Source organism: Lutjanus erythropterus, chromosome 4, assembly GCF_056507025.1.
Source record: "Lutjanus erythropterus isolate fLutEry1 chromosome 4, fLutEry1.hap2, whole genome shotgun sequence".
NCBI classification, from domain to species: domain Eukaryota; kingdom Metazoa; phylum Chordata; class Actinopteri; order Lutjaniformes; family Lutjanidae; genus Lutjanus; species Lutjanus erythropterus.
The window spans coordinates 42,947,382-42,966,834 of record NC_139320.1 but is presented as its reverse complement, the minus strand read 5'-3'; the positions used below and the strand labels follow the sequence as shown (position 1 = coordinate 42,966,834).

The 19,453-nt window shown below is 39.2% G+C and overlaps 2 protein-coding genes across 2 annotated transcripts; both read right to left on the bottom strand.

Moving 5' to 3' along the window:
* Positions 1-764: 764 nt before the first annotated feature.
* Positions 765-8,319, bottom strand: grk7b (G protein-coupled receptor kinase 7b). The gene is made up of 4 exons (XM_084716619.1): positions 7,144-8,319; positions 5,420-5,857; positions 3,129-3,400; positions 765-1,701 (listed from the first exon to the last, which is right to left on the bottom strand). The coding sequence occupies exons 1-4, from the start codon at positions 7,762-7,764 to the stop codon at positions 1,371-1,373; spliced, it is 1,662 nt and encodes a 553-aa protein (XP_084572745.1). The 5' UTR covers positions 7,765-8,319; the 3' UTR covers positions 765-1,370.
* Positions 8,320-10,611: 2,292 nt separating this feature from the next.
* rnf7 (ring finger protein 7) lies at positions 10,612-13,609 on the bottom strand. The gene is made up of 3 exons (XM_084718072.1): positions 13,394-13,609; positions 13,197-13,244; positions 10,612-11,102 (listed from the first exon to the last, which is right to left on the bottom strand). The coding sequence occupies exons 1-3, from the start codon at positions 13,557-13,559 to the stop codon at positions 10,984-10,986; spliced, it is 333 nt and encodes a 110-aa protein (XP_084574198.1). The 5' UTR covers positions 13,560-13,609; the 3' UTR covers positions 10,612-10,983.
* Positions 13,610-19,453: the final 5,844 nt, after the last annotated feature.

The following is a 19,453-nucleotide window of genomic DNA, read 5'->3' as shown; positions in this document are numbered from 1 at the left end:
GTGTTTGTACTTAAGTACAAATTTGAGGTACTTGTGCTTTACTAGCTTAACTTCTTGCCACTTTCTGCAGCTAAATTTCAGAGGTAAATATATTGTACTTTTTACTTCACTACCAGGACTGTAGCTACCACTGAGGACACTGAGGTCATGTCTTCTGAAATTCTTTCTGGAAACTTAGGAGTTTGCATTCTGCATTAATGGGTATTTTATAGGCTGACTCAATATTTTTTAGACACAAAACATTAAATTTGGCAGGTTTTAGCGCAATAATTAGACAAATAATCATCATAATATTATTACTGGCATGTGCAAAATCAGTGTCTGTGTTTATTTATGGCTTTTGAGAATTCTCCTTTGTCTTTGTCTGAAAAATCAATTAAAAGAAAACACTGGATTATCTGAAAATGCATTGTCACAATGCTGAAAAGTTTGTCAAATACATGTTTTTTTGCAGGACAGAGACGCGTTGAGAAATAAAATGCACAGGAAATAACACAGGGCAGTTAAAATAACATATAACATGTATTTAAAAAAATAATCTATTGACACATAATTGAGACTTAATTATATTTTTCTGGTCAAACGGTTCTTTGGATGGTGGAATTGGACTCAGGACCTCAGTATTTCTAAAATCTTGGCTACAGCTGAATTCAATTATTTGACATCTTTAGTTTTGACAGCTATTTTGAAAATCATTTGAGTCATTTTTTATGCAAAAACTTTTCATGGTTCCAGCTTCTCAAATGTATAGACTGTTCAAAAAAATATCAATTTATTTATTTATTTTAGATTTTTTTCATTTTGTGATATTGTTTGGACAAAACAAGAATTGTTAAAGTTAGGGATATAACAATATATCAAATATCACAATTTTTAAAAAGTCTTTTGCACCTGACTGTGATGATATTTACTGTGATATTACAAGATTAATTAGCTGACTGTATTATTTTTCTTCTATTTTATAAAAGAACTGTTACAATTGTACATAATTTGAGCATTCATTGGCAACAAAGGTTCATGCCACTTTTTTGTCATGGTTGGCTACTTTTTTTTTTTTTTAGAGAGATTACTTCTAATACTTCGGGTACATTTTCCTGATTATGATTTCATACTTTTATTTTAGTAATAATTTCAATGTAGGACATTTACTTTTTATATTATGGTCTTTGTACTTTCAGCACTGTCAGAAAATACATTCATATTGAGGAAAAAGTGAAGCAGCTGTTTAAAAAGGTACCCGAGGTGCTTCACTTGTATTATACGAGGCACTTTGGGAGTGTAAAGGATACTGAGTTGAAGGACTTTTGTGTACTTTCAAGTATTCAGAAGGAAACGTGTTTTGTCTTGTTGTTGACCGGTAAATGAAATGCTTACAGGATGATGCACAGCCTGGACGTCCACACAGTCTCACCGCTGTGACCGTTCAGCTCGAGGTCATTCAGTTCATCAAACACTCCGCTGTCAATCATCTCCTGCTGCCACTTAATGGAGACTGCGCCTGTGCTGAACTCCCTGAAGAATTTCTCATCCTTGGAATCAAACTGAACGCCCTTGTCCTCATCGGACATGTCCCTCAACCTGTTCATGTTCTTGGCGTACACCACGTTGGGTTTTGGCACCCAGGGGGCCTCCACCATGCCGGCCTCCAGACGATGGAAACTGATGTTCTTGAAAAACGCGTGGTTTCGTGGGTCGTCACCACTAGTGTTAGAAAGACACGATTAAATGTTTAATGGCTGCATGGAGACTGAAAATTCAGTTATAATGGCAGGAGGCAGGTGAGATAATTAAACAGAGAAATAAAAGTATTCATAAGGTTAAATGGCTGCAAGAATGAAGACGGGCTGGCCCAAGTTTGTAAATCAAAACACTTTTCTACACTTTACTCAGTGTCAGTTCAGTTCTAACACTTTGAGCTTCTAGTCTCAGGTCATGATAAGTGATAATGATCATTTCCTGTGATGGAGCTGAACTACTTTTTGAAAATACTTTTAATTTGGTAATCTGCAGTTTACAGCACTATATACTGTGTGCAGTTTGTCTGCAGAGTAATGAAACTCAGAATGTTATCAAGCACCTTACCACTTACTTTTTAATGTGTTTGCTTGTATATGTGTTGAACTGGTAATTGTTGGGAGATGGATGATTACCAGTTTCCTCTGCTCCACATTAAACCTTGCATTTTAGCAGTTGTGTGTTCTACATTATATCCTGGTTGACTTTTGTGACAAATGTTCACGCTTTCTATTGAACTGTTGGTGATTAAATAAGAATCTAAAATTTAACAAATCAAAAGAAATGCACCACATATTTCTTGCATCCTAGTTTGAGGTAATTTTTGTATGTTTTATTTTATTGTGTTTATTTTTGCTCTTTTTTTTTCTTAGTTTCATAAAAACATAAACATAAACATAATTCAGCTAATTTTCATTCTGGATCACAGCTGAAAAAAAAAAAAAAATCTGCAGATTCTGTTTGGGCCTCCCAGTCAGCCACAATGAAAATCAACACAACTGTTTGGGTGTGCAGGACACTGGAAATGTGCAAGAAGTAGATGGTATGGTATTAGAGACACTGAAAAGCTATTGATGAGCCTGAAAAGGTGTCAAAACAGTCGGCAACCAAATTCCCTGTGGTAGAATTCTAAAGATAGAGGTAGCTAGAGGCTTTAACACCAAGTACATCAGGAAAATGTGTGATATGGTTGTTTGTGGTTGTTTTACTCTGTAATCTGACTGATGAACAAGTTGTATTTAACTCCTTCCTGTTACCCCTCACCTCTGAATCTCGTCTAAACCAGCATTTGATAAGTTTTTTTGGGCCTCTGACACCTTAAAATGTCTTGTGAGCAGTTCCACCTGTGATTTTCAGATTGTTACGTCATGTTTAGTGTTTCACAGGGAAAAGAAAAACCAGAAAACAACCTTTTTTGAAGCAGAACTACAGCATGTTTTGTCATCTTTACCGTTCTCTTAATCATTTTGTTCAATGTGTCCTGACCTCCAGGTTGGGAGCCACTGGTCTGGACTGGTACTTCTGGGTCTGTTTCAGTATGTTTTAGGTGCAAAGGAGGTTTTTTTAGGGCTGATTTGTTCCACAGCATCTACTTGAGACAAGTGTTTACTTACCGGCTCCCGAGGCGATGCAGCGCCTTCTTCCTGAGAAAGCGGCAGATGATGTCTTTGGTGGGGGGATCAAAGTGTTTGTGTTCGAACTTGCACTCGTCCTCCAGAGTGCGACGAGTCACCTCCTCATTCTGCACCTTCTCTCTGAAGTCTTTAAAAGGCAAACGGCCAGCCACCATCTCATAGATGCTGCAGCCCAGAGCCCACCAGTCCACAGATGTGTTGTAGCCCTCCTGCCTCAGAATCTCAGGAGCCATGTAACCAGTCGTACCAGCCTGATGACGCACAGAGGGGAGACAGGAAGTGGGATGAGGGAGACTTCAAAGAGAGGCAAGTCCTCTCCATAATTCTGACCTATGACAAAATGGCAATTTTACAGCTTGTTTAAGTCTTCAAGTCTGTTTCATTTCAGGGGACCAAGGACAAGGATGAATCCCCTGGCATATTTATTGTGTTGTTTTATCTGTTTCGGTACTGGACTAAAATGATTACAGAGGGAAAACGTTCAGAAAAGAGGGGGAGCTTTGTATTCTTCCATTTTGCTGAAGGGAGTAAGCAGAGGAGAAACATATAAAGGTTGTTGTTTAGGGACAGTTAAGAGAAACTGTGTGAACGTTTAGCCTCATTTGAAGTTAACTGACTCACGCAAGTAGTAGGGTGGATGTCTGTAAATGTTTTTTTCAAATTGCTTTTTGCGAAAATGTGCACTGCTAGCTGTGTTAGCTTTGTTATTATACGTTAGACGATTCTGCTCTCTGATCCTCGTCGTCGATGGTGTTGCTGCTCTGTGTCAATTGACGTGATAAACATGCCCTGAAGGTAATGATAGTGTGCGAAGAAACGGTGAAACTGCAGGGATTCATTTGTATTGTTGCGTAACTACGACTTGCACCCAGCAGCCAGCTTGTTTAGACCATAAAATGGCCTGTTGGGCAGTGTGGTGAGATTCTCAGATACTTTACACCTACATTTACTGCACCAAATTACTTCAGTTATCATTAATGATGTAATTTGCAAAAACAAACAAAAGAATGGTGCTAACACTGCATACCGTGCTGCTGAGCCAACCTAAATAAAGAAATTCGGTCACCACAGCAGCCCCAAATGAAACATAAGGTCAGTCTGAGGGTCAGAAACCCATATATGACATATGGATGATGATGATGGGGTCTCAGACAGCTGAGAAAGACAGATGTGATGATAATATTATGATTATTAAAATTATCCTCGAACAAATTATCTTCTCTTTAGTCCCTTACAAATAAAATTAATAAATAAAATAAAAAGGCATATATGTATGTATGCATGTATTTATATACATACTAATGACTTCAAATCAACTAAACTTTAAACTTAATTTAAATGTATATATGATTTCCTTTGATATAAAATCATTATGATGTATTCTCTCCTTAAAGCAGAAGAGACATTTCTGAGGCCTGACAGAATAATCTAATGTGGTAAATAATTCACTCTTTTAAGGTTCATTTCTGTTATCTGCAACAGACTATCTTTACTGGCTTCCACATGATGGAAATTAAATGATGAAGTATGGAGACAAAAAGACAGACATAACAATGTGAAAACGTGGGCCAAACAATAAGACGCTGTTGCAGCAAATAATGCTGCATTATTGGCAAGTTACCGGTCAGCTGAGAAATTAGACCTTATTTGTGCCATTTATCTAGATAAACTACTGGCCCGATTATGAGGTGGATACATGAATTCTTATTCACTTTTGATAACACTGAGAGGTGGGGCATTTGGTCTTTTGGAGGTCTGCACTCTTGCCGTGCTCCTGTCCGTATGGAGGAGTGTACTTCCCTCAGTGAATCTCCTGACTCATCTCCTTGGACAGACACGTGGACACCATATCTGGTATTAGTAAAGCAAAGATTATCCAGCTAATGCTAACAGGCTCTGGTCAGTCATTTCTCAGCCAGTACAGCATCCAGCAGGGGATGAGGTCAGGAACCTTTTAATAAGATTAATTTGGGTTGTACAGGGTTTTTGCTCTCTTGTGATGTCTGTCAGGACAGGACTAAGAGCCATCATATCTATTCCTGGTAAGCTACTTGTGGTGGTGGGTAAACAAATACTACACACAGGGGTATTAAAAAGCAAGCAAACATAGGCCCTGGTGGGTAAAATCAGGTTATTTTCCTATATGTGAACATATAGTGAGGAGTACACACAAATATATTGATGGGGTAACACAAACCACAGTTTACTGCAGCACAAACCTCTGCCAGCGAGTGCTGTAGGTTAATTGAGGGACAGGTCACCACACTAACCTTCTGGCAGATTGTGTTGCCCTTTGGCAGCTCTACAGCCAATCCCAGGTCTGACAGTCGACACTGTCCTTTGGCGTCCAGCAGCACATTCTCAGGCTTCATATCCCGGTACACAAGGTCCATGGAGTGCAGGTGGAGAATCCCCGTGGCTATCTGGGCCGTGTAGTGCACAACACGCTCCATACGTAGGCCCCGTACCCCAAGCTCGTAGATATGGAACCTGAGGTCTCCTCCGTTCATGAGGTCCATGACCAGGCACAGGTGGGTCTTGGTGTCGAAAGCATAGGCCAGGTTTACAATAAAGAGGCTGTTGACCCTCTCCAGGATCTGCTTCTCCAGAAGGGCAAACCTCTCACCACCTTTTTTCTTCAAGCGCTTTTTGTTCAGCTTCTTGCAGGCATACATCTGACCCGTGTATTTCACCTGCACTGCACACACCTACAAGACAGGGCAACAACAATGAAACAATGATGTGCTAAAAAACACAGTAGAATAAGTAGAGAAAAGCTAAAGTTTGCTTACAGAAGCTAACAGTGGCCTCCACAAACTACTGATCACACCAAACCAAGTGAGACTATAGCAGCAAAACCCATAAATCTAACTATCCACCTGTCAAGGAAAGAATCTCTGTCTCTATGTATGTTTGTCCTTTGCATATTTCAAGAACTGTTCATCTGATTGACTTCACACATTGTGGGTTTACTGCAGAGGACCAAGGGGAGTGCATTGTTGAATTTCATGCAGTTCGGCCAGATGGTGGTGCTTTAACAACAAAGTTTGTGTTTTGGCTTGTAACTTTTGCACCATCATGATTAGAAACATTTTTTTTTTGTTTCTTGGACTCTGTGGGTCCAGATAAATCTGTCCATATAAGTCATGCCTATTTACATCCGTCGACACCCATACAGAAATGTTGCATTGAGTACTTCTGTCACATCAACAGTCTCAAAGAGTGGTGTTATATTCAAGTGTCCAGTTGTTCACAAATTAGTACTGCTTTAACGAAAATGGCTGAGACATCAACGTACAATCCAAAGGCTGATGCAGCGTTTACATATATATCTATATATGTCTATGTTTACATCTTGATAAATTTCCTGCCATTGGTCTAAATATGTTTTTTTTTTGCTTCTTCTACAAATGTTTAACAACTGTCGCCTGAATACTTTGAGCTATAGCAACAGCATTTGGTGGACATGAGCGTCTGAGTGACAAATTGGTGCCATTTGACCAATAAGTGCCACTGTAGGAACACCATCTTACTATAAAGGAAGTAATCTCTACCTTTTTGTCTGTGTGTATGACTGTCCTTCTCACATTTCAAGAACAGCTCACCCGGTCAACTTTACACTTGGCGGGTGTATTGCTGGGCACCCAAGGGAGTGCCGAGCATGAAGCTGATCAGATGAATGGATCTTGAGAATGCATTTCGGTTGCAGAGCAATTGACCCATTGTGAACGGACACGTCCCCTGACAACACTGCAAGTAATAATACTGGAATCCAGGCAATTGGCCCATGCTAAAGGGGCATGTGTTCCTAACAAACAGGCACATACACCAACAGCCAAGCCCCAAACCGGCAATGCACTAATATATTAAATTTCATTTATCAGGGATGTAACATTCTCTTTTCTTTCAGAACATACAAACATATTAGTTGTACGTCTCTCAAATCATCTAAGATTTACACTTTCACTCAGTTGCTGGGATTTCTGGCACCTACCTCGCCAAAGCCACCTTTTCCCAAAGTCCTAAATTCATAAAAGTATTTGTTAGTGATCTTCTGCTTCTCAAACTCCTTCCACTGCAAGAATCTATAAAACGGGGGACTATTCAGATACTCCGTAAAAGGCTTCTCCCTCAGGAAGTCCCTCGTGGCTTCTCTTATCTGGTCCATCATCACCTCATCGAAGTTCTTATCTGATAACTGCTTGCAACTTTCAGCTGCCTCTCCTGTGAGGTAGGAGAGAAAAGCCCTGGACTGAGGTTGACAGAACTTGACGAGGATGCTCCGTTTGGACTTCTCTCTGGTTTCATCTTCAGCAAAGCTCCAGTGACGAAGCTCCTCCAGGAACTCAGCGGCGGCCACGTACTGAGCGTTAGAGCCCAGGAGAAACTGCAGGAACAACTTCCTCCCAATAGGCTGCTGCTCGCACAGTGACTCGTACTTCCTCCCCGCTGTTAGCTGGAGAGCAGACGACTTCTTTGGTTTGGGCAGCGTCAGGGAGGGTCTCAGCTTCCTCAGCTCATTGCGGTCTACATTCTGAGCCCTCAGGTAGGCCGTGTTGGCCACCAGGTTGTCCAGTCCCACCAGGTCACCCGTAACGGATGAATCCTGTGGCATGATCAACCTACACCGCTACAGTTCACCCATCTGCAGGTTCCAGGTACTACTGATCATCTCAAGCAACCGCATCCTGAACATGCTCCACCTCTTGTTCCACATCTCTTGGAGCATCAAGAGTACCACTGTGCTCAGGGATTTGTCGTGAGCTAAGTGACTTTGAACGCTTATTCGTGGACGGCACCAAGGGAAAGCAACTTAATGTGGTTTGAACTTAAGAGGCTTTCGGCTTGTCTATTTTTAGAAGATGCAGAGTGCTTGTGAGCAGTAATTGTACTGCCAGCGTGACATGATGAGGTGACATATCCTGACCTCGACAGGTTATGGTCGATTTTATGTCGTTACGAGATAAAGACGCCACTGAGAGAGCTGTGTGTGTGTAATATGGTGGCCCTCTAATCATTTTCTAATGCACAATGAAAATAAAATTAGACTGGGATTGTTTTAGTTTAGTTATACCAGTTAGTAAATGTTTAGTAATGTTCCTTGTCCCTCTTACTTTGGAAGATGTATTTTACCTTACACACACTAAAGGAGCTTAAGTTCAGCTTGGAGCAGTTTTAATCTTATGATTTATGTTTACGAATCATTAAAAATTTGAGTGACTGTATGATGGAAGAGGTTCCAGCAAGTCTACTGTTGTATAAACTAAAATGTTAAGCATTTACTAATAAAATGCAGTTGCAGTTATTACATGCAGTAAAATATCTGATTTATCTGTCATATAGGCCAAGTGTCAATCCTTGTATCAAGTTAATTTATTTAATAAATTAAGTTATTAAGTCATTTGGTGTTAAAGTAAGGAATTCCAAAGAATGAGTTGTGAGCCTTTTGATGTTTATTCATTTTATCTGACAAATAATATTGTTTATTTGTTTATTAACTGGCTCCTGACCAGAGCAAGTTGAATATTCCTGCTGTACACTTGAGGCTCTGCATGACAAATCTTATATTTGAAAACTACTTCTTCATTTTTGTTCATTTAAATATTGCTGCTGGCAGTGAACGCCTCGATACAAGATAAGATGGTGGACTGAGTTTTCACTTATAGAAAAAGTGGATGAAACAAAATGAACACCTGCACAAATAATTCAAATCATTACAACAGCCTGTAGATATTACTCTTGCAAAGGTGAAAATATTCAATGTCTGCTGAGGCTGCGTCACAGAAATGTTGATTGAACGTTTTGTATCTTTGGAGGCCGCAGGTGGAAGTGTGTTATATCAAAATGGTTGAAGTGTACATCTAGATTCTGATCTGACGAAGATCCAAGTGAGATTGAAACATTAATATTAAACTGATAAAATGAACATAAAATTAGATGCAGATTATTTGGTAATAAAAATAAGAGTTGGTTGCAGCCCTAATACCAATGAAATATCACATTAGATGCAAATATGGAATTAACTGGAAGGCTGGTACTTCTTGTTCTCTTTGTCCACATGCAGGTCTGAAGCAGTGACCTTTCAGTCATTAGCCTCGTGTCTAAGTGAATTACTCCCATCAGTCTTCGCCACTTAAAATATTCCCTGACATGGATATCGTGTTCAGCAGTGTTTTCTCAGCGTGAACACTGAGCCGTCCCACATAAATATGACCGCACAACCTCCACAAAACATTCTCATAATGTTTTGCATTGTGTATTGTATAATATTTAACCATATTCTGTGAAATTTATCAACACTCTGTACATTTATCACATTAAGTTTGGTTGATCCAAATCCTGTCTAGATCTAACTGCTTCTTAGTGCTGGAAGAAGTCAGATTTTTAAAAAATACATGAAGAATTAGCAGCAAAAATGTAATTAAATATCAAAAGTAAAAGTACTCATCATGCATCATGGCTCCAATCAAAAAGTTGCAACTTTTTATGTATTTATTTATGATTTTTATTCCTGATTCATTACCATCTAAACCGCATCTGAATGTTCTCAAGGCAGGGCTTACTTTAACAGTAATTAATATACTGATCATATATTTAAATGCATAAACCACTGCGGAGTAACTAGTAACTATATGTGTCAGATAAATGGAGTAAAAAGTAAAATATTTCCCTATGAAATGTCATGGAGTAGCTGTCTGAAGTAAGAATGGAAATACTCAAATACAAGTACCTTAAATTCTGTAAATGTACTTGTATACAATCCACCTCTTCTGCAGGTCAAGCTTGAAACTGGAAAAAAGCCAATCGTAGCATACATGTATAACAAGTGCTAGAGGTTAGCATGGCCGCATTCCAGATAGTTCACTTCAACTGCCAAAGCACTTATAGCCATATGGTGACTTAAGGATTTCAGACTCCGCCATGTAAGTGGACACTTCCGTGTTTAGGAACTGATAGGTGATGTACAGACAACGTTCAAGAGCTGCTCCCATGCTCTTATCCTGTATCCTAATACACAGATCTGTCAATCTCATCTAAACTGGACTGATTCAGACGTCTGGTTGTTAGAATGAAATCTGGTTGATTGAAAGGAACAGTCATTTTGGGGTAAAAGGGGTTAAGTAACAGATGATGCCTCTTCCTAATGATTACTTGATACTTTAAAGGGACATTTGTTTAATAAGTGGATGAACACTACCTCAAATTAAGCTCTGCCCTGTAAATACTTGAGTTTTGGTGGTGATAACGTTATATTTTTTGATACATTAAAGAGTATGAACATGATATTCTACAAAACCCTTTTTTCGTTAAGCTTAAAAGTATTTAGGTTTGATACAAAGAACTATCTTGGCAAGTCGATGTGCATTTTTCTTCATGATCTAAACTCAGTGCAAAAGCAGTTTCACTTGATTAAAGCAATTATATTCCAAGCCTATTCAAATTACTAGGTGAAAAAAATGCATTTACAGCTATACACAATTCTTTATTTTCAAAAAGACAGTCACATATTAAAGATGTGCTGAACACCACCACAGACAATAATGTAATGCTAACATGTGACCAAACACTGCAACAAGGTTCATCCCTCTCTCAATGACTCTCGATTCCTCCAGCCACATCAACCAACCGGTGACCAACGAGTCTGTGCTGTTTTCATTTTGTCCACCGTCCTCCTTTGACACGTGGTCTACTGGAACATGCAATCATAGGAGCAGGAGGGACGTTGATGTCATGTGGCTCTGCACAGGACGCTGCAGTGATCACTGTAAAGTCTGTCACCGCTTTCGGGTGCACACAGGTGCGGTCTGACAATCAGGCCGCCTGGGGTTGGAGCCTATTTGCCGATTCTCTGAACCACCCAGTCCTGCTGGCAGAGGGGACAGCGATTGTTCTGCTTCACCCAAAGGGACATGCAGCAGTTATGGAAGGAGTGGTTGCACTCTCCCCATACAACTGAAAGGAGACGGAGACAGAGGGACAGAAGGAGAGACAATGAATGAGTACTACAAAGAATTTAAATATTCTGCCAATAGGCGTCTGTAAATTGTACACACTGGACTTTTAAGATCTCTTTATTTTCCTAAAAGCACAATCCTAAACAATGATGTCATATTTTGGTACAGTAAAACAAGGTGAAACTACACATAACAGTTACGGCTGGGGCGATTCATCAACGTAACTGACGTCATCAATTACGAAAATATGTTGATTTGCATAACGTGTTGATGCATCACTGTGAAGTGCTGCATCTAGTCAGAGCATGGCTCTTTTTAGCTCTACAAACTGGACATGATTTATCTCTGCAGTACAGCTGCTCCTCACGACTGCTGGACTGCTGTGAACTTTGTCATGCATCACCCAACTGTGTTATTCAGCCGTTTCATACTTTCTGTTCACTTTATCAGCCAAGTATGAGTCACAAATGGCTAAAAATAACGTTACAGACTGTCTGAAATTAATTTCAACCATCTTTGCTCCACACTGATGCAAAAATACACTGCCAGTGATCATCTTACCTGCATATGACTGCAGTGATGAAATAACTTCATAACCAGTGTAAGTCTTAGGTCAAAATGCTGATCATCCAGTTCAGTGAAGGGCCGACAGTGATTAGTTATTAAATTAATATGCATCAAAGCTACTTTAAAATTTGAGGTCCAGTATTTTTCTGATCAGCGATCTGACATGGAGTTTTTTTTTTAAATAGGGTGAAAATTAGAAACATTTTTAAAATATGCCAGTTATCACTGTTCTAATGTGCTTTATGTGTCTATTTTTCAGTATTATGATTGAATAAAATATTGAAATATTAATGATACAATAATTTCTCAAAAAACACATGCACACTATGCATAATATGTTTATGCATATTCATCTTGAGAAAGTTGATGATGTACAGTGCAGTTATCCAGAAGGGATGCACAATATAATTTTTTTTTTCAGCTGATACTGTAAATTACCTGCCTCTCATGGCCGATACCACTAACATAAATTAAATTTTCAATGTTTTATGCTTTTAAAATAAGTTAATATAAGCTGTAGTTTATGCACACCTAAGGGTAAGAAAAATTATGATGCAGTGAGCAAAGATAGATGATTTAATATTCAAATGTTCATTTAATTTTTCTGGTAAAATACATCTAAAAATATAACGTCACATCACAAATATACTTTGACTTTAATGGAGCATTTTACTTTAAGTATTCGCAAATGTACAAACATAAACATAAACATTTCTTACCAAAGATAATTCATGTCAATGTTTTGTACATGCTTAGGTCATGGCTGGCTACTTTTGAAATAACCAAAAAGATTTATTTTAATAAACACACAAAAGACATTTTTTTCCCCCAAGTCATCATTTTTTTTGTTTTTGTTTTTAAGTATCACAATAAATCTTATTGTGGATTTTTTTTTAAATCACAGTATTAATCATACCCTGAATTTTTGGGACCATTACATGTCACACACTACTTTCATCAAAAAGAAAAATCTGGATATTGCAAAAGCCTTTTTCGTGATTTCAATAACATTTTCATTAATACTTAAACCTTACATTATATGCATACTAACCTTGGGAAAAATCCATTTGCAAATGGTCTTTATCATAATACATCCACTCCGTAAAGGATCATTCACAATAAATATACTACTATAATTTTAGGTTATTTTATTTTTTTAGCCTTATTATATTAGTTGTACAGCTGAATAATTGTTTGTTCTTCAGAGGTGGGATTTAAAGCCAAATAAATCTGTTCGCAGGTCATTTTCAAACTTTTGCCTGACGTTTATAGTTTCTAATCCAAACAATTCAACAGTGCCACCATCTTGCTGACATTGAGTTCAGACAATGTTTATCTATTTCACGTACCTGAAACGATTGAGACAAATTAAAATCCTGCCTCTGTGATTAGCTGGTTTGGTGGTTTTGCCTGACAGCTCAGACACACTACTAGCTATAGCTACTGTTAGCTAGGATTAACCTGCAGAGTGTTTTTATGTCATTCAACAAAGATATAACGTGTTGTAGTGCTGACAGTGTCTTACCAACACAGTCCTCCTGCTTATTTTCCGCCTGGCATCGGAGACAAGCGTCTGCAAATCAAGAAGAACATGTTACAGAGTCATTCTGACAGACACCTCCGGTATCGATGCTAATATTAGCCATGCTAGCTGCATTAACCGTTATGGGAATTGAGCTAGCGTTAGCTAGCGGTCTACCGCCGTCGGTTCCTCGGACTCACCCATCACTTGTACCCGACAAATGGCACAAGTATCGCACTCCACGTCCCAGCTCCACATAGCCACAGCGTTCCACTTCTTTAAGGAGAACATCTTGTCCCCACCCGACTTAGAACCCGAAGAAGTGTTGTGAGAGAGGACTAAACCCGGCTCGTCACCGTCATCCATCTCTGCTGCACAGTAGCTTGGGTAACGTTAGCCGCCGGGGCTAGCTAAAGCTAAACAAAATGGACGAAACACTTAAGCAATGCTAATGCTAATGTTAGCTGGTTTAGCAAGCGTCTTGTCGACGAAAGAGGGCGCTGTTTTACAGGATTTGAAGTCTGTCTGTAATGAACATAAAACACTACAGACAGGGAGGTGAAATACCAGAGCGGCTGGTAGATTTGCTTTACTCACCACCAACCAACACTAAACACAATTCATGTCAAAATATACACAACACAAATACATACAAAAGATATGAGCATCCCTGGGATGATAAAGATTAATCAATGATCGATTAATCAAGTAAAATTTAATTGATCTACTATCGAATTACAATCCGAATGTTATGAATGAACATACATTTAACAACAGGGTTGGGAGGGTTACTTTAAAATCTGATACAATTACTAATTACCTGTTAAAAATGTTTACAGTAACCTAATCCAAGTATCACAATATTAAAGTAATATAAATTGATTAATCTCCCTTACTTTTGGATTATCTCAATACCAAATATGGTGACAATTTTGCGCCTAAGAGAATGTTTTATGTTTGTTGATAGGTTTGTTGGTTTTTCCAGCTGTTTCATTTTTTGATTGATTTAAAGACCAAAACATGGTGATATTGTTTTTTTTAATTTTTTTATTGTAATCCTGCCAATATTCCCCATTTTTAGTAAATGTAATTGTAAGTGCTTCTTCTTTACGCTGTAAAGTTTATTGACACTGATGAATCATATTTTTGGTCATTCCTCTGAATGTTTCAAAGATATGCAGATCCCTTGTTTTGGAGCGAAAGTGACGCATTGAAGAGTCTTTTAAAGCTAGGGTAGGCAATTATTGAGAAATAATTTGATAATAACCTTTCAGCATATTGTAAATCAAGTGGTCTGAGATAGAAGTAGACTTCTGCACCTCCTCTTGGCTCTGTTTTCAGCATTTAGAGAATGCGGCCCGTGATGACAGACTTGAACCAATCATAGGTCTTCTCAGACCAGGCGTTCAGCTAATGAGCAACATGCTCAGCCCAGGAGTTTGTCAGGTCACCAGGTTACTTTTTACTTCACCTTCAGCTGTGCAGTCTATTGTGGGGCCAAGAGGACCAAGTAGAGCTGAGACACAGAGCCGACAGACAGCTGCTCAGAGTTGGGGAGCTCTGTAGGAGAGGGTCGGTCAGATTGGAGCTTCTGGAGGAAGAAACCCTGTAGTCACTCTGATGCCAATTCCTTTATGGGCATGTTGTGTATGTGCAAACTCCTGGGATTAAAAATAGGATTTATTTTCACTCCTGCGCCTCAACACTTGCAGCAGTGATCCATATTCCAAAAAGAAAATTAGGAAAGCAATTAAAAAGTAAATTTATTTCTACTCCCGCTTGTCAACCTGTCTGCAGCAGCAATCCTCTGAGAAATCGCGGAGCTGTGGAAAGGCAAGAACAAGAGCTCCGCATTTGCTTAAACTTTTGGGATTAAATAATAGACTTATCTTCATGTTTGCTTGTAAATCTGTGTGCAGCAGCGACCACGAAGGAACGACTGTGCTGTTTACAATAAGATAATTAGTCTCTCTGTCCATATTGAGTGCTGACCGCAGGAGAAACGTATTTGAAAGACATGTTGTGAGAGAGTTGCGTAACAGAAAGGAAGAAAACACAAGCTATCACTTGCTGCTGAGAGACAGTTGGTCAAGATGGTCAAGAGCCAACCAAGAATCACCAAAAAGCAGGTCTGCAATGAATTAGACGCTGCTGGAACACAGGTATCAGTGTCCACGTTGAAATGTGTTTTACATTTCCATGGACTGAGAGTCTGCCGTGCACGACAGAAGTCATAAGGCTCAACTGAAGTTTCCTACTGACCACATGGACAAGGAAGAGGCTTCCTGGAGGAAAGTTCTCTGGTCAGATGAAACAAAAATTGAGCTATTTGTCCAGAGGTGAGGTGAAGCCTTTAACCCCAAGAACACCACACCTACCACTGAGCATGATGGTAGTAGTTTTATGCTCTGGGGCTGTTTTGCTGCCAGTGGAACTGGTGCCTTACAGAAAGTAAATGGAATAATAGAGAAGGAGGATTACCTCCAAATTCTTAAGGAAAACCTAAAATCATCAGCCAGAGGTTGGGTCTTGGATGCAGCTGGGTGTTCCAACATGACACTGACCCCAAACATACATCAAAAGTGGTTAAGAAATTATCAAATCAGGCTAGAATGAAGGTTTTAGATCAGCCTTCCCAAAGGCCTGACTTAAACCCCATCGAGAACCTGTGGACTGTGCTGAAGAGACAAGTCTGTGTCAGAAAGCCAACAAATTTAGTTGAACTGCACCAATTTTGTCAATAGGAGTGGTCAAAGAACAACCACAAGCTTGTGGATGGCAACTAAAAGTGCCCAACTGAGGTGAAAATGGCCAAGGGACATTTAACCAAATATTAGCATCGCAAAGACAAAGACACACGTGTTTCAATCACTCCATCACAGAAAATTAAGAGTTATAGGAGTCTTTGGAAACTCAGGACTGCCATGATATACATGCTCTTTACAAGTGTACGGAAACTTTTGGCCACAACTGTACTGCAGCTTTAAGGTCTTTTTGGTAAGGTTATTTAAAACACTCAGTGTGGTTTCATTCTCCCTGGAACAAGGTGGCTTTGATTTTTAATGAATTGTACCAAAAAAGTAAGAGAATTAAAAACAACAACAACATTTGCAATATTCACTTGTTTCTGCAATTTATTTGCAAAAAACACCTAAAACATTGCAACATGCATCTCAATTTTTTAGAAAAGCTATTGTGAATTTAGGCAGTTTAGGCCGCAACAATCCCCAAAAAAGCCAGCGTAATCCTGGAGGGACATGTACACATATATATCTTTATTCAGCTTAGTATTAATGTGATATTTTCATATTGTCCATTGAGGAATATATAGTATAGATCACTCTTAGCATTAGCAAAAAATGCTGCACAGAAGAGAAGAGACAACTGGACAATGACAATTTTGCAGTGACTAGTATAAACCAGAAGTTGTGTAACCACTAACATGCACACTATACAACAGACATTAAAGGCAGTGAACACTAAAAAGGACTTAAGTTAAAGGATTTATTAGGCATGTCAGACCTGAAGCATGATGGGAGTATCTCATGGAATGCATCTCTGCTGTCTGTCTTGCATCAGTTCTGTCTGTCCTTCTTCTGTAAGATTTTAAGAGAGTGAGTAAAAAAGAAGTTCAGAGGTCAACTCAGACCGGAGTGTGTTGTCAAATCATCACTGATGTAGTGTGTGTGTGTGTAGATACTCACTCCTCTCTGAATTTACCACCATAAATCTGGACTGACTCCTGCAGTGTATGTAGGCATGGTGCCACGACACAGTGCGTATTGCAGAATCAGAAAATCCACCTTACAGGAGATCAAATTTATATTTCTTGATAGGATGCCATACAGATAAAAATGAATCTCCTCTGTATGTTTATGAATAAAAGATGTATGTTTCACCAGCATTAGCAAACAACTGTACATAACTTGTCCTTTCAATAAATCAGGGTGCAGCCCTCCCAAGGTGTCTCTGCACGTGTGCATCAGGGGATAAAAAACTGTTAAAGGTTTGCATATGTACAGCAGTACTACTTCAACAGGATTTCTTTGTGTTCTGTATGTACAGCCCCAACCGGCCCTTCGCTAAGCCCCACCTCCAAACACTACCTGTCATGTGGGCTGATGACAATGCATCTCACTCTGGCTCGCTGTCTCAGGTCTAAGCTGGGTTAGCTTAGCTCTTATCCTGGCTGTCTTCCATGATTGTTGTCTGGCTGGTCTGGCTGGGTGATCCATCTCAAGGTCCACTGTAGTAATTGAGTCCCTGTGCTTCCTTTTCCCACGTTAATGAGTGTATTTCTGTCATAATGTAGATATAGCTGCCATATTTCACCGTACAACCAATGTTTTCTAAGATGTAAGTTAGCTTTAGCCTCTGTCTTAACATTATATCATGTACACAGCTGCTAAGTAACTTTACATGACCACTTTCACTGAGTTCTTATTTCAAAACCTGTCAGATGGAAACATTGAAATGTCAGGTGGAGACTTCTCAGCTGTCTCAAGTCGAGTTAGCATTAGCTTACATCAGCCAGCGACACGTGTGAAATCTGCTTGTGAGTCATTTTAGCCGGCAGCATCCACCGTCGTCAGCTAGAAATGAGAGGCTGCTTTTCTGTACACCTCTAAGGATTCCAACAACTTCAACAATTACTTTCATTTTCAGTGTTAAATCTGCCACTTTCAGGCCCATAAACAGTGCGAGAATGGAAAGTTTGGCAGGCATAGCAACAGTAACTAAGGAGGGCAGTGCTTAGCGAAGGGTCAATTAGAAGACTTGCAAGCAGGTTTCAATGAAGTCCAAGCAGGAAGTGAAAATTGCAAAAAAAAAAAAATATTTCGCAGAAGATCAGGCACATGTCTTGAGGTTAAAATGATGAAAGAATGCTGTCTCTATTCCCAGCTGTGTTTGAGATAAAACCACTTTGCTTTGAGGTCAGGGGTTGTTGTTACACATGCTGGAGTAGTGGGTGTAATCGGCATCCCAACAGCCACATCGTGCACTCAAGTAGGACTTGTCTACTTGAACCCTTGACCTTGTTTTTACAGGGTATGTGTTGGGACCAGTACACCATCAGGCCGACACAGCTGTCCCTGATACCAACTGAAACTAAACATTAACTTAGTTCTAACTTAGTTTTACACTGAAGTCAATGAGAGTGAAAAATTCATTTTAACCTTGATGAAACATTTTGCTGGTGATCAGCGATATTGTGAAATGTTGAGTTATTATAGCACCTACTTATGCCTTTACAGGAGGAGAAAGAGTTCAGCATGGAGTCCAGAGAGACTGAGGCATAAATGCACCAGGTACTGAGGGCTTAAAGATTTTAGCGTCTATCCCAGACTAGATTTAAAAGATGATTATATTCATCAAATTGATACATCAGTCCAAACACCATTAACACATAAATGAAGGGATGATTTCAAAGATTTCATTCACCCTCTCCTCTTGAATGACACTTAAAATATGTAATCTTCATGAGTTTCTCCTGAAACTTGGCCTGATGTTCGTGCTGAAGGGCCACGTTGTTACCACTTCATTAAATCACTGTGTGAGATGTATAGGCTGTGATTCAGATGCTTGGACCCGGGCTAAGCAGAGCTGTGGCTCTTATCTCAGTGTGTCAACCGATCTGTCCGCTCCATAAAAGTGATTTATTGCACAATAAATATCCCCACCCCTTAATAAGTAGAGTTTCCTCTGAGTCAGCCTGGATTTGGATTTGATGTATTAGCATGACGATTGGGCGGCTACGGAGAAAAGAATAAACTCTGAAGTAAAATGCCACCAATATGTTTGAATTAGAGTTATTAGGCTAAATAGTCATTAATTCTCTGTGAAATATTTTTGTGAAAAACATAGACAAGAATTTATTTTCTTTTTGTACTCCTCTGTGTATATAGAGGGCATTTTACATTCAGTTTTATTATCCAGTATGAGGTAAGACCCAGCATCAAAACCATCAAATATATGACGTGTGTGCATTTAGCACATACCCACAACCAAAAGAACATCAGTTATAAGATTATATGTACTTCTATAAACTTTCAAGTAATATTTCCATACAAAAATTACAATAAATGCCAGAAGAAGAAAATAATAAATGCTACAAGCCGTAAGTGTTTTAACTGAATAGCTTTTTCACCTCATGTCTAAAGATTCCTCCGAGTATCTGTCCAACTGGTCATCACACATTGCTCACGTTAGATCACCTGGTTTGTTAGCCCGGTAACCAGACGATTCTGTGAGCTCACGTT

Excerpts from the sequence above, each read along its gene's own strand:
- grk7b (XM_084716619.1), bottom strand. The coding sequence starts at position 7,764 with ATGCCACAGGATTCATCCGTTACGGGTGACCTGGTGGGACTGGACAAC. Across the intron at positions 5,858-7,143 it reads GAAAAGGTGGCTTTGGCGAG|GTGTGTGCAGTGCAGGTGAA; the intron begins GTAGGTGCCAGA and ends CCTGTCTTGTAG. Across the intron at positions 3,401-5,419 it reads GCAACACAATCTGCCAGAAG|GCTGGTACGACTGGTTACAT; the intron begins GTTAGTGTGGTG and ends GTGCGTCATCAG.
- rnf7 (XM_084718072.1), bottom strand. The coding sequence starts at position 13,559 with ATGGATGACGGTGACGAGCCGGGTTTAGTCCTCTCTCACAACACTTCT. Across the intron at positions 13,245-13,393 it reads TTGTCGGGTACAAGTGATGG|ACGCTTGTCTCCGATGCCAG; the intron begins GTGAGTCCGAGG and ends CTTGATTTGCAG. Across the intron at positions 11,103-13,196 it reads TAAGCAGGAGGACTGTGTTG|TTGTATGGGGAGAGTGCAAC; the intron begins GTAAGACACTGT and ends GTCTCCTTTCAG.